General features: G+C 42.9%; 1 protein-coding gene across 2 annotated transcripts in view; it reads right to left on the reverse strand.

The window, feature by feature from the left end:
• Positions 1-14,228, reverse strand: part of NCAPH (non-SMC condensin I complex subunit H) — a 44,526-nt gene extending 30,298 nt beyond the window's left edge. Inside the window, exons 1-2 of one of the 2 annotated variants that reach the window (XM_075858596.1) lie at positions 14,127-14,228; positions 10,211-10,451 (exon numbers count right to left, since the gene is read on the reverse strand). In XM_075858596.1, coding sequence (XP_075714711.1) covers positions 10,211-10,446 — 236 coding nt within the window. In that variant the 5' untranslated portion in view covers positions 10,447-10,451; positions 14,127-14,228. Of the gene's footprint in view, positions 1-10,210; positions 10,452-11,973; positions 12,455-14,126 lie in introns of those variants that run through there. The other variant, XM_075858597.1, reaches the window with a different exon arrangement.
• Positions 14,229-15,947: the final 1,719 nt, after the last annotated feature.

Genomic DNA, 15,947 nt, shown 5'->3' on the forward strand with positions numbered 1-15,947 from the left:
CTGGGCGTGTTTTACTTTTTCATCAAGTGGGCGTTGTACAGAGGAGTGCATGACACTGACCAATCAGCGGCATACACTTCTCTCCATTCATTTACTCTGCAGATAGTGATATAGCTATTTCGCTATCTGCAGCCTCATACACACACACTAACATTACTGCAGTGTCCTGATAATGAATATACATTACCTCCAGCCGGGACGGGATGTGTAATCAGAATCCTGACCACTTCTCTGCACGTCTGTGATTTACAGCACAGCAGACGTAGTCTCGCGAGATTACGCTGTAAACTGTCATTTACAGCGAGATCTCACTGTGCTGTAAATCACAGAGACGTGCAGAGAAGTGGTCAGGATTCTGAATACACCTCACGTCCTGGCTGGAGGTAATGTATATTCATTATCAGGACACTGCGGTAATGTTAGTGTATGTGGCTGCACATAACGATATAGCTATATCGCTATGTGCAGAGTAAATGAATGGAGAGAAATGTATCACGCTGATTGGTCAGTGATTGGTCAGCGTCATACACTTCTCTCCACAACGCCCACTTGGTCAAAAAGTAAAAACACGCCCAGTTGTCCATTGAGAAACTCATTAGCATAAAGCTAATATAGGTCATAACTGTCAAAAATGATAGTTTTTCTAAATAAAAAACACTGCTGTAATCTACATTACAGCGCCGATCACATCATGTATAATACAGGCCACTTATAATGTGGTGACAGAGCCTCTTTAAATACTGAATGTATCGATCAAATTTTGCCAGTAACAACGTCCAATGTCTCACGTGTAAACAATCTCAGAATCTCTTGGATAGGTAAAAGCATTCCGAAGTTATTTCCACATAAAGTGAAACATGTCAGATTTGAAAAATGAGGCTCTGTCAGGAAGGTCAAAAGTGGCCAAAGAGGGAAGGGGTTAACTCATCTCTGAATACCTTAGGACTCTTGCTCATAACCTTAGGATTTCTCCCATGCTGAACCTGCTTTCCCTTAATCAGACAAAATTTTAAAGGGAAACTAAACTTTAAATGGAAAGTCTATGAGTACGTACACCGCTCGCTCGGCTTTCCAGGGAAAACTGATCAGTTGCACCTGAGCGCTTCTGCCAGTTCATTTTTGTGATTGTTGGGGGTCTCAGTGCTCGTAGCCCCGTCGATCAAAACTTCTGACATGTCACTGACATTACCAAAGTTTTTTTTTAAAGTTTAGTTACCCTTTAACACTATTCTGAATGTATCCAGGAAGCATACTGTATCTTTTTAGCTGTACTTGCCAAACATGCAACTACTACATACCTATAGCCTTAGTGCTAAACCCAAATAATATTGCACTGTACCTTCCTGCTAGGGAATTAATTTGATTAATTCGCCCTCAAGGACTCTCACGATTCTGTTTTTTTAACAGAATCGTAGAATCGATTCTTTAGTGGCGCCGTCGCGCCATGCTGCATGAGGAAGCTACGCCCCTGCCACCTCATCACTTCCTGGTCCGCCCCTGCTTCCCATACGGAACGGATGTTCTGTACTGAACAAAATGATACAGCACGAAACAGACATGTAGTACATAGCCACACTGCCCTGTAGATCCCGCCACACTGTATATAGCACCCCCTTGCAGATCGCACCCTTGTACATCGCACCACAACACCCCCTTATAGATCACGCCACCGTAGATAGCACCCGCTTGCAGATCGCACCCGCTTGCAGATCGCACCCCCCCTTGTACCTTGTAGATCGCACCCCCCCTTGTACCTTGTAGATCGCACCACAACCCTTCCCCCTTATAGATCGCGCCGCTGCAGCTCCCACTCGGAGCTGAATCCCCAGCCAAAGCGTCGGCAACCTCTGGCCGGGAATTCAGCTCCTAGTGGCAGCTACAGTGGTGCGATCTACAAGGGGGGCTGTTGGTGCTGCGATTTGCAAGGGTGTGGGGGTGCGATCTACTTGGGAGGGGGTGCTATCTACAAGGGAGGGGGTGGTGCTGCGATCTACAAGGTGGGGTACAATCTACGTGGATTGCTATCTGCAAGGGGGTGCGGCACTGTCTACATGGGCACTGTGGCACTATATTGGGGGGGTGGCACTGTCACTACATTTGGGCACTGTGTCACTATATGTGGGCACTGGTGCACTATCTACCCTGACAAATTAAATCCATCCTTTTTTTTTTCGCCCATGAAAGACGAACTGGAAATGGATGAGAATTTGGAGACACTGATGCAAAATGGACATGAAAAACTGACCATTGATCGGTTTTTAATGGCCATTTTTTTTTTTCACGGTCGTGTGATTGTAGACTAAATGACTATAATGCCAGGAGTCCCGTTCACACGTACCGTGGTCGGGCCGGGAAATCTGGCTGACACACGGACCACTTTTCACGGTCGTGTGAATCCGGCAATGTCAGAGATCGGCTGAGGTTATGACGGGTAGAGAGGGATGTTAGTGCACGCAGTGCCTCATTGATTATAGATTCTGTTAATCTGTTTCCTGCCGGTGAACACAGAAGTTATAATCAATTAGATATACATTTTTCCAATTGTATTTATAATAAAATAAAGTATTTGCAGAGGTTAAAAGTTACGAATGTTCGGTCAATAATTATAGCTATATAGGTTAAAAATTATTTATATAAAACAAATGTATTTAAATGATCTCTTGGTATTCCTGTTAAATAAACAGAAAAAAATATATAAGAAAATAGAAAATTGGCCAAATCTAGATTTTCTTTTTTTGGCAAAATCGCGCAGCCCTACCTTCTGCCCTCCTCTACTCCATATTTTCCTTAGTATACTTCCATAGTTTAATCCATATTCTCCTGCAGAACATGTGGGGTAGCCGACTTATTTAACATTATTCATGACATCCTAGATACTTACCTGTAACCAGTCAACTCTCCACACAGGAAGCACTTTTGCCTTAATTTTCTCCACCCTCCTTCCACTTTGATTGTAAGCTATAAGAAGCAGATTCCACACTCCTTATGTCTCATTGACTTAGGAAATTTTGGCTAATAATGGTTTACAATGTCTACTATATCGTATGTCATTTTTAAGAAATTATGGGATTATTTATATATGAAATCTCTCTGAAAATTTGCAACGTCCATAATGACATATATATAGCGATTGCTTTTGTGTTTGTACTGCTACTTCTTTACACCTCAAGTATTCAAGGGATTTTAAAAAAAATGTGCTAAGAGCAGAAAAGTGGATTTAAATAAATAAGAAAAAACAAAACTCACCTGTTTAACCCTTTCCCGTCGCTAATATGCCTATTTACGTTGGGAAAGGGTTTTTAAAAATGGCGCCCACTCAGAAGCTAAGCTGTTGCATAGCAGGGACCCAGCGGCAATGCTTGCGATCAGAAAAACTTGATCGCAAGCATATAACCCCCTCAGATGCCGGTGTGTCAGATGTGACCACCGGCATCTGAGGGGTTTTTACTGCCCTTTTACTTTGGTGCCGGTCACCAGCTTCCACGCAGCGAGGTTGCGGGAGCCGGTGTATTCCTATAGCAACTGGGAGCCTTGTGAACGCTCCCAGCCCTGCTATAGGAAGACCGCTATTGAGACCGGTCTGTGGCAGGTCTCAATAGCAACGCACTAATTTTGCCATAGACTGCAATATTGTAATATTGCAGTCTATGGCATAAGCGATCGAATGATCGCAGGTTCATTCCCCTTTCCCTAGATCACATCCAAAAATAAACAATCAAAAATAAACATATTAGGTATCCCGGCGTCCAAAAATGCCCGAACCATAAAAATATTTTTTCGACACGGTGAACGCCGTAGCTGGAAAAAAGGTCGAAATGACCGAATCACAGTTTTTTGCCACTGTTGAACCCCAGAAAAGTGGAATAGAAAGTGATCGAAATGCCCGACATTCCCCCAAATGTTATTAATAAAAACTACATATTTCCATGTACACGAAGACACAGCTCTGTACACAGAAATCTAAAAAAAAGTTACAGTGGTCACAATATGGCGACTCAAAAATTCCTTTGTTTCTTTCACATGTTTACATTCTTTTTAAAGGTACTAAAACATAACAAAAACTATATAAATTTGGTATCACCGTGTTCATACTGACCCGCAGAATAAAGGCAACATGTCATTTTCACCGTACAGTGAACACCAAAAAAACTAAACCCATAAGAATATGGTTGAACTGCTGGTTTTTTTTCCAGCGTCCCAGTACATCACACAATATTAAAGAGGCTCTGTCACCACATTATAAGTGCCCTGTCTCCTATATAAGGAGATCGGCGCTGTAATGTAGGTGACAGTAATGCTTTTTATTTCGAAAAACGATCTATTTTAAACCACTTTATGAGCGATTTTTAGCTTTATGCTAATGAGTCTCTTAATGCCCAAGTGGGAGTGTTTTACTTTAGACCAAGTGGGCGTTGTACAGAGGAGTGTATGACGCTGACCAATCAGCGTCATACACTTCTCTCCATTCATTTACACTGCACTAGCGATATAGCTATATCGTATTGTGCAGCTACATACACAAACACTAACATTACTGCAGTGTCCTGATAATGAATATACATCACTACCAGCCTGGACTTCATGTGTATTCAGAATCCTGACACTTCTGAATCTTTTCTGTGAGATTCCAGCAAGGCAAGCGTAATCTCGCGAGATTCCGATGTAACCGGTCATTTCAAACGAGATTACGCTTGCCTTGCTGGAATCTCACAGAAAAGTCTAACGTAAAACACGCCCACTTCGCTCATATAGTGGTTTAAAATAAATCGTTTTTCTAAATAAAAAGCACTGCTGTCACCTACATTATAGCGCCGATCTCCTTATGTAGGAGATAGGGCACTTATAATGTGGTGACAGAGCCTCTTTAAATAGTACCATCAGAAAGTACAACTTGTCCCGTAAAAATTAAGCACCCATATGATGGTCAATGAAAAAAACAAAAAAAAGTTATGAAAGCAGGGAAGAAAAAAACAAAAAGCATATAAATGAAAAGGACTCTGGTCCTGAAAAGGCTAATCCCTGCCGCTCCCCACCTATCTGTGTTGCATTCCCTGCAGCGATGACGTGCTGTTCATGCCTGATCGCCGGCCTCAGCGGTGATACTAGCAAGAATGGCACGAGATGGATGTGGCCGCAGCGGTCATGTGCAAAAACAGCACGTCATCACTGCAGGACGTCATGAAAGACCGGTGTACATTTTTGTTTATAAAGATTATGAATTATTTATTTGTACACTTCTACTAATAAGTGCTGCCAATAGATGTGAGGAATGACACCTACTACTACTTCTATAAAGCAGCTATTGGAAGTTTCAGCCCAAAAAAAAAAAATAAAAAAAAACTCTCCGGTTCATACTTTTTATTAGGCTTTTTTTAAATAAAATTGGTTAAATCGTCCCTTTGGCTTTATAGTTTTTTTTCAGCCCTTTCATGAACAATACAACTTACAAGACTGTTTCCCAGTTTTGAAGTCCACGGAAGTTGGAAAACATTTCCATAGTGGTCAAAAAGTATTGGCCAATATTAATATAGCCTTTGCATCAATAACTGTACTTGCTCACTTTTAGGAGCAGTCATTCATGATTTATTTTACAGTACATGCTGTTCGGTGTCCGAGTGGTTCTGGATTAGGAAAGAGAAGTCCTGAGGACCAGGATTTTTATAATGTGCACACCTTATTGTGTGTGGGTGTGTGTTCTTCAGCCATTACTCTGACTATTCACAGTAGGACCACCAAGTTATATTGCTATAGATTAGGGATGTTTACTGAAACACTGCTTTAAGGTTATTGCTATATTATTATTATTAAACTAATTTGTATTTTTTACACCCTGTAAATGGCTAATGACGGTAGAGATTACTGTCGTTTTTCATCTTTGGGTTTATGTGGCAGGAATGGTCTGACATGCAGTTTAAAAAACTATTAAAGGGGTATTCCGGAACTAAAAAATTACATTTATTTAAATAAAACAATGAAAAAGATATAACTTTCCAATGTACTTACGTTTCATCAGATGGCTGTAGCGTCGTATATCCTCCTCCGTCGCCGTCCCCTTAGCAATGCAAAATCTGCACTTCCTGTGCAGACCCGTCCATTTGGTCTTCTGCCTTGCTTCCGGTTTCCGGCTTTCACACTGTACGGTTACGTCAAAAATGACGTAACCGTACCACGTGCTTCTTTATTGAATTAGAGCATGCGTGGTGAACACACTCCACCGCGCATGATCTGAAATTATGTGGCTGCGTCTTCAGCGGCCGTGTATATTACACTGCGCATGCGCAAGGTTGAAGGTGTGTAGCGGTGTGTATACGAAGTTGCAGGAATAACGGCCGTTTCGGCCGTCTTCCCGACAGGTGCAGGAGCTGTGACAGCTGCTGTCTCGTACAGCAGCTGCCGCAGCTCCTACAGCGGGGACCGATCGCTGTGTCCCCGCTGTCTAACCCCTTAAAAGCCGCGTTCTATAGAGATCGCGGGTTTTTAGGGGTTAAGTTACCATCGCCGGCCTGCTACACGATAGCGGCCGGCGATGGTTACTATGGCAACCGGACACCAAACAAAGGCGTCCGGCTATGCCATCGACGGAAGCCTAGTGGGTCCTGACAAAGTCAGGACCCACTATGCTTGCTGTCAGTGAATAGCTGACAGTTCTAATACACTGCACTACGGATGTAGTGCAGTGTATTAGAATAGCGATCAGGGCCTCCTGCCCTCAAGTCCCCTAGTGGGACAAAGTAATAAAGTAAAAAAAAAAGTTAAAAAAGATGTGTAAAAATAAGAAATTAAAAGTTAAAAAAAAATCCCCCTTTTTTTCCCTTATCAGTCCTTTTTTATTAATAAAAATATATAAATAAACGATACATAATTGGTATCGCCGCGTCCGTAACGGCCTGAACTACAAAATTATTTCGTTATTTATCCCGCGCGGTGAACGCCGTAAAAGAAAATAATAATATACCGTACCAAAATCACAATTGTTTGGTCACTTCACCTCCCAAAAAATGTATTAAAAATAGATCAAAAAGTTGCATTTACCGAAAAATGGTACTGATCGAAACTACAGTTCGTTACGCAAAAAATAAGTCCTCGCACGGCTTTATTGATGGAAAAATTATAACGTTCTGGCTCTTAGAATAAGGTAACAAAAAGTGAATGATTTTTTACAAAACGTATTTTATTGTGCAAACGCCATAAGACATAAAAAAAAACTATAAACATCTGGTGTCACCGTAAGGCCGAGTTTACACGAGCGTGTGCGTTTTGTGCAAGCAAAAAGCGCGGCGTTTTGCGTGCGCAAAAAGCACTTAACAGCTCCGTGTGTCAGCCCTTTATGATGCGCGGCTGCGTGCTTTTCGCGCAGCCGCCATCATTATGACACTCCGTTTGGATGTTTGTAAACAGAAAAGAACGTGGTGCTTTTCTGTTTTCATTCATCCTTTACAGTGCTGTTGCGTGAATCACGCGCGTCCCACGGAATTGCTTCCGTGCGACATGCGTGGTTTTCACACACCCATTGACTTCAATGGGTGCGTGATGCACGAACAGCGCACAAATATAGGACGTCGTGCGTTTCACGCAGCGGACATACGCTGCGTGAAAATCACGTACCTGTCTGCACGGCCCCATAGAGTAACATAGGTCCCTGCGACGCGCGTTGCAAAAACGTATAATACGCTCGTGTAAATGAGCCCTAATCGTATCGCCCCATAGAATAAAGTGAATATGTCATTTATAGCGCACGGTGAACGCTGTAACAAAAATAGAATTAAAAAACAATAGAATTGCTGTTTTTTAGTCACCGCGCCACTTAAAAATAGAATAAAAACTGATCAAAAAGCTGCATGCACCGCAAGAAAACTACAATGGATTCCTCAAGTGGTCTAGTTTCCAAAATGGGATCACCTTTTGGGGGTTTCCACTATTTTGGTACCACAAGACCTATTCAAACCGGACATGGTGCCTAATAAAAAGGCGGCCTCAAAATCCTCTGGGTGCTCCTTTGCTTCTGAGGCCGGTGCTTCAGTCCATTACCGCCCGAGGGCCACATGTGGGATATTTCTACTGCAGAATCTGGACAATAAGTATTGAGTTGCGTTTCTCTGGTAAAACATTTTGTGCATAAACTTTCTAAATGCTGTTGTGAATACTTTGAGGGGTCTAGTTTCTAAAATGTCGTGTTTCATAGGGGTGTCTAATATATAGGCCCCTCAAAGCAACTTCAGAACTGAACTGGAAGCCCAAAAAAAATAATTAGGCAATACTTCGCTTCTATACGAACTAGTTAGCGATTCACAGTGTGATGAAGGGGAAGCAGCGCTTATACGAGCGGTGCACCCCCTTCAAACAGCCGATGACTTTTCAGTTCACAGGTAGCAGAGTTACATGATGGGGAATTTGTTTTCCTGTTGTGTAAGGGTATGTTCACACGGCCTACTTACGGACGTAATTCGGGCGTTTTTGCCCCGAATTACGGCTGAAAATAGCGCCTCAATAGCGCTGACAAACATCTGCCCATTGAAAGCAATGGGCAGACGTTTGTCTGTTCACACGAGGCGTATATTTACGCGCCGCTGTCAAATGACGGCGCGTAAATAGACGCCCGCGTAGAAGAAGTGACCTGTCACTTCTTTGGCCGTAATTGGAGCCGCTATTCATTGACTCCAATGAATAGCAGCGCTAATTACGGCCGTAAGTGACGCGGCGTTCAAGCGCCTGCACATGCCGGTACGGCTGAAATTACGGGGATGTTTTCAGGCTGAAACATCCCCGTAATTTCAGCCGTTACGGACCCCCGCCGTGTGAACATACCCTTACTCTGCTACCTGTCAATGGAAAAATCAGCTGCCAGAGTGAAAAATGTTTCCACACAGAGGAGTACCGCAAAGAAACACCTGGGAATCAGACATGATGGACTAATATTTTTCCCTGTGGTGGATGACTTTTCAGTTGACAGGTAGCAGAGTTACATGAAGGGGAATTATTTTTCATCGATGGCTAGTTAGGAGCGCTGCTTCCCTTTAGTTTTTTCTTGCTCACTGTGAATCTCCGACACAGGATGCAGCGGCGATCCACAGGTATTGCTCCTTTTATCCCAATTCACATGTTAGAATTCAATTTTTTTTATTTTATATATATATATAAAATACAGTATTTAAAACTAAGACTGTATAAACAGTTAATATACATTTAGAAAACTTATAATTATAAAGACCAAACTTTACGTATCATCATATAGGGTCAGTGTTGTTTAAAAACGCAGATATCCAGTGATTTCAGCTTGTGCTAGCAGTAATAGAATGAGAGCACCAAAATGAAGACTGGGATTGCAGAAGTTAGTAGAGCTGGGTGTAGTAGGCGGAGCAAGTGCACTGCTGCATGCACATTGCATGCTGGGACTAGAGCAGTGCATGCAGGGAGGAGAAACACAGGAAGAGAAGAGGAATGAACTTACTGAGCAAAACAAACCTCTCCAGGTAAACAATAGGGAGTAATGTTACTAAAACCATTTATTATCAAGAAAAAGCTAGACAGAGTGCACTAATATCTTAATAGAGGAACATTGCATTGATTTAAGAAATAAAAAAAAGTATTGGAAAACCCCTTTAAGGCTATAAAATATTTACTTCTTTACGTTCCTAAAATCAAGCTCTGTTCTAATCTGCGCCGTGGCGTCCGTTTATAAGTGAAGCCATGATGCAGTGTCTGATCAGTCATACGGACCCCATTGTAAATTGGGGTTCCGCCATGGTGTCCGTCATTTTGACGGCAAGAATATCTATTCTTTCTGTCAAATCTGACAGAATTACCTACACAAATGTGAACATAGTGAGGTTACGGAATAGTACTGTATTTACAAGCCAGATGCATAGTACGTTGAAATATTATCAGTCTGTGACAGTCCTTCAAAACGGCAATCGAATTTCAGTTAGTCGACTACGCTATTGTTTCCGCGAAAAAAACTTAAACTTAACAGAATGGAAACAAACGGAGACCAACTGCAACGGAAGCATTACCATTGAAATCAATGGGAATGCAAACGGAAGTTATGGTTTCACTTTGGCTTGCCGTTCATCGGTTCCACCGATTAAAAGGTCTAACGGAACCCATAAACAGAAGCCCTACGCTGATGTGAACACACCCTAAATCAACGAGTCTGGTTGTTGCAGAAGTTCTGCAGCATGTGACTGGACTCTTTCACGGTAAAGGCACTCACCTCTGACTGGGAGAGATAACAGACGCGGGGGAATCCGCATTACTAAGCTGCAAATCAATCACCCTGGACCTCCGTCTCTGCCTCCTTTCCCTTTCATCATCATTACTGGTGAAGTTCTGTAAAGTGAGTGTCCCCACAGAACTGATGGGCTGTGGTCTAGTAGCTGGAGACAAATATACACCGGTTGGGGACAACGACTTGTGGCGCTCCCCTGACTGAGGAGTTGATGTGATCATGGTACCTGGAAAAGAAAAACATTTGATTAATCCAAGTGTTTCTAGAAAATGGGAATGTATCTGTTAGATGTATTAATTGCTAAGTTATTCACCGGTTAAGAGACTGCCCCCCCCCCCTTCTCCCCCAATCAAAAGGAGGAGTTTGAATGGAACAGAGGTCGAGCATGCGTGATGCAAAGAGCTTGAATGGTCCCCCGGTCTAGCGATTAGTGGGTGACTAAGCGGTAACCCACCGATCTAACATTTATCACCTATCCAGTGGTTAGATGATAAAGGCTGGTGGCCGGAATACCCCTTGAACAGTCCATATCATAAAACTACAAGACCCATGGTTCTACTGAACCGATACTAAATCACCATAGATCCCCATGGTGATTTTAGCACAGGGGTCCTGGTGTTGCAGCCATGTGAACCTGGCTTTAGGCTGGGGTTACATGTTGTGGATTCAGTGCAAAGAATTCCTGAGTAAAAAATCAGCACATTTGTTAGGGTAGGAACACGCTAGGCGGAATCACGACGAATATGCTGCGTAAAACTATACAGTGTATTCGCCCTGGTAGCCGAAGGCATTTACGCCAGAAAAACCGCACCAATTTACTAGTGGCACGTCCCACAGCAATAGAAAAATAAATAAAAAAATAAGTGTTTAAACTTACCTGCCTCTAGTCATGGCGACGTGTCTCTCTTCTGAGCGCAGCCCGGCTTCCTGCGATGACGCTGTAGTCCATGTGACCGCTGCAGCCTTTAATTGGTTGCAACAGTCACATGGGATGAAACGTCATCCCAGGAGGCCGGGCTGCGCTCATAAGAGAGGATCGAGTCGCTACGACTACTGCAGGGGAGAAGTATGATCTTTATTTATTAATTTCAAATTAAAAATAGATTTTTTTTTTCATTTGCAATTTTTGCCGCGGAATCGCAACGTTTCCACTGCAAAAGTCACAACACATAGCAATTTGTTGCGGGTTTTACCACCGCATTGAATTCAATGGGAAAAAACTGCAACAAAAAAAAAAAACTGCCATTCCACAGCATTAATTGACAAGCCGCGACGTCAAATATCGACCACAGGTCAATTTATGAACCTTTTTTTTGGCTGATTTTTTCCGCTGTGTGGGGATGAGATTTGTTCAAGTCTCACCCCCGCTGCTGCTACTGTCTAAGAAAAAAACAAATAACAAAACACGACCTTTTGCATGCAATAAAAATAAATATTTTTAATGAATGAACAAATTAAAGTATACAAACAGGTATAAATAGAATAAAATCACAAGTGGCAACCTACATACTAGAACAGAGAACGGAAAAAAATAAATCGCGGTATAAGTGGCAAAGGTATATATTGTGCCAAGGTCCTACAGGGGGATGCCAATGGGCACTGAAATCAGAGAGTAAATATCATAGAAATAGTCAAGCATAGCACACCAGGCTATTGAAGATCGCACAGTGGAGTCACACATTGATTAGCTCCATGAAAAATGAGTCAATAACTAGAACATAGAAACAATGGAAGAATAAAAACAATACCTGGAGATGCAACGATGTTAGAACTGTAGAAAATGCCCAGGTAGGACCAGTCCCACACCACCGCCTCGCTCCCGACACGCGTTTCGCCATAGCTTCTGTACAGGAAAGTTTTATATTTTTCCTCTTTGAGATCCGTTTATAGTTCCACAGCCAAGGGAATGTACTCAGCTATTTGGTGCTAATGGATATGAACATGTATGTACAGCCAATTTTCAGCTACTGGCCACCCCATTCTCAGGATTGTGGTGGGAACTGAGGTTTAATCCCACATATAATCAGACTTTTATGGCATGTCGAGTCAATAGTCAGGAAAGTTTATGATGGGAAAACTCCATCTATTATCGTATAGTGAGAATAAGGGTACCCCACACACATGGTGGATTTATTGCACATTTTTCTGCAGCTAATTCACGTGTAGATATTTGCTGTGGATTCACAGTGGATTTTATACATTATAGTGTGATATACGCGCCAATAACAGAAAGCGCCGATATCCGTCCAGAAAATGTAATGCAGGATGTGGATGAAATATGTTAAAGTCTCATCCACATTGCTAATACTGTAATCTGCTGTGGATTTAGTGCATGGAAAATCCATAGCATTTCTGGCCCTTGTGCAGGAGGCCTGAAAGTCTGGAGAGCCAAATCTTCAGCCTCTGGCACTTACCGGCCTCAGGTAACACACGGAGGGCACGACTTCATTTTTATATGGGACCAATGCTTTTACAATTCATTCTTTAATAAAGCAGCTTACAGCCACAGTAAACCATTATTTCTACCTGGCAAAGGTGACCTTCCCCGGTAGAAGTAAAGGCTATGTAAACTTTTGAGGGGTGTTTTTTTTTTTAAATTTCAGTCGGTGTGTTTGGTGTAACTTTATAATTGGTCTTTATTAAAAATTAGTTTTTCTTTTTGAGATACAGCTGTTCTATATTTTCTATACACAGCGTTTTGACCTGAATCCGTCAGTCCCGTGGACCTGCGGGGGTTCAGTCACTGCGGGTCTTGCGTGTCCCTGACAACAGAATCCACCTGTAATTGTTCACATCTAAATGTATAACTTAGATGTGAACAATTACAGGTGGATCCACCCACTGTCACTGAACCCGTCAGCTCCGCGGACCTGACGGAAACCGGATTTAGCGCTACATACAGCTGCTCTGGATAGAGAATACAGAACAGCTGTAGCTAAAAAAACAAAAAAAAGTAAAACTAATTTTTAACAGAGACGAATTAAAAAAAAGTTACTCCAAACACACTGACTGCCAAAAAAATAATGCCCATCAAAGGTTTACATGATACGTCCTAAATGTCCGATTGGTGCGGGTCCCACCTATCTCTAGAAAGAGATCTACTGCTCTGTGTTGTGGCTGAAGCGTGTGATTTCCGACCACGAATTACAGAAACGGCATAGCTCGCTGAGCTACGTGGTTTCCGTAAGTCCCATAGAACTTAATGGTAGTTATAGAAACAGCGTAGCTGAGTGCGCTACGCTGTATCCGTAATTCATGGTCGGAAATCACTCTTTTTAGCTACAACACAGAGCAGTAGAATGGAGTTTAGGGGGCCCCGTTCTAGAGATAGGTGTGGGTCCCAGAGGCGGGACCATCAACTTTAGAAACTCGGATAACTCCCTTAATAACAGCAGTGAGACCCCCTACCCCACACCTATTAGTGATCGGGGGTTCCATACACAACAACCCATTTAAATCAACTGGGGTAAACATATCACAGCCACAGCCACAACACCAGGCACCAATGTAAATGTATCCGGTAGTCTGGGGGAAAAGCTGCCATAGCACCGGTCATGAATTTCTAACCACACTGGCAATCTGGACGGCAGATTATTTTTATATCTGTAGAATAGTGATTACCAGCTGCTTGACAGGAACATACTGACAGGGCATGATGGTTGTTGTAGTTTTACAACAGCCGGACAGACACTTGTTGGAGACCACTCGTTTAGAGCTTCAATGTACTTCGTGTGTATATTCCCTTACTATAAGGATAGGAGAAGACAGAACTAAAGCGACTGCGACTTTTATAAACAGAAGGAACAGGAAAGCTCCGAGGTGGACTACAGGCATGACGCTGGTTATCACAGCCGCACGCCGTTTACGTTAACAACACATAAGAACATAGAACACCGCATACCTCTCCGCTTCCGGCTTGCTGGGCTTTCAAAAATTCCGCGCCTTCCTTCAGCGTGATGACGTCACAAGGGTAACGGCTCAGGGCAGCTGAATGTGTGGAGCGACAGGTGGGAGGTGCACGTAGTCAAAGGGATCGAACGTGTGGGCGGAGTTTAAGTCGTTCTGCGCCATTTTTGTTTTGACCAATTGCCCTCTTTGCGATCACTCCCCCCTGTAATTAGTGCCTGTATATTAAATTGCATTACTGTGTTTACATTTCTTATAAACCTATGTTGCTGCTTGTAGACATGATTTGCTTTGCCCAATACGATTATTATAGATACCTGTCAACTCAACATTAAAAAAACTAGGTGCAATTATGTCCTAACTCTCGACTGCTGTTGTATTGCAGTGAATAATATTGTGATATCTCTTATGGTCCTCTTCTAAGGCTATGTTCACACTGAGTTTTTTGCAGGCAGAATTTCTGCCTCAAAATTCCTATTTGGAAGCTCGCGGGAAAAAGACGCCTCCACCTCCCATGGAAAACAACTACCGTAGGTGCAAATTATCTGCCAATTTTGCGCATACACTTTTTTTCAATGCCCCTCAGAATGCTAAGGCTATGTTCACACACAGTTTTTTGCAGGCGGAATTTCTGCCTCAAAATTCCGTTTGGAAGTTTGAGTCAGATTTTCCTCTCCCTGCACGTCGATTTTCGCAGCGTTTTTCACCCGCGGCCATTGAGCGTCGCGGGCATAAAACGCAGCGAAATACGCTTTCTCTGCATCCCATTGAAGTCAATGGGAGGTCAGAGGCGTAACCGTGCAAAGATAGGGCATGTCGCTTCTTTTTCCCGCGAGACAGTTTTACCGCTCGCGGGAAAAAGATGCCTCCGCCTCCCATTGAAATCAATGGGAGGCATTTTCGGGCCGCTTTTGACGAGTTTTTTGGCGCGGTTTCCACGTCAAAAAACTGTGTGAACCCAGCCTACACACACTGGGGCAGATTTTTCTGTGTAACTTCACAGTTTTTTGCAGGCAGAAAAAAATCTGTCAAAATTCCTTCAGGAATTTTGAGGCAGATTTTGTACTGCCAGCGTTATTTTAATGCTTTTTTTTAACCACGTATTTGCTGTGTTTTTTTGCTTGCGCTGGTTGAATCTAATCCAAGGACCGCAGGCAAAAAAACGCTCAGAAACTAGTACCGTGGGTTTTTTCTGCCTCCCATTGATTTCATTGAGAGGTTAAAGGTCATAACCGCTCAAAGAAAGAGCATGCCACTTTTTTTTCTGCAAGTAGCCAAAGCCGCCCAGGGAAAAAAAACCCTCTGCCCCCCATTGAAATCAATTGGGCGTGATTTCGGACGTTTCTTATATGCGATAATTCCAACACGGTTTCCGTGTAAAAATCAGCACCAAAAATTTTGCGTGAAATGACCCTTATTTCTCCATTTTTTTTTTGCATTAAAAGTATAAGGGGTTCAACATGTAAGCTCCCCCGCCGGAAAAGATGACTTTCATGTCGCACTCCATGCAGCCAAGTCACAGGGTACAACATGTGGTAGTTAATTGTAATTGCAAGTTAGTATTAGGCCTGATTAACACGAGCGCTGCGCATCTCGGACATGAAAAACTGCAGTTTTTTCACATCCGCGTTGCATCCGTGCTCAGCGCTGCGGGCGCGATGTCACGCATCCACCATACTTGAGAGTCTATGGAGGGATGCGTGATGCGTGAAAAGATAGGACATGTCCTATTTTAGCACGGACCCTTCACACGGTCCGTTGAAACAACGGCTGTGTGAACGGCCACATTGAATTACATAGGTCCGTGGGACGGCCG

The sequence above is a fragment of the Rhinoderma darwinii genome, chromosome 3 (genome assembly GCF_050947455.1).
Source record: "Rhinoderma darwinii isolate aRhiDar2 chromosome 3, aRhiDar2.hap1, whole genome shotgun sequence".
Lineage (NCBI taxonomy): Eukaryota > Metazoa > Chordata > Amphibia > Anura > Rhinodermatidae > Rhinoderma > Rhinoderma darwinii.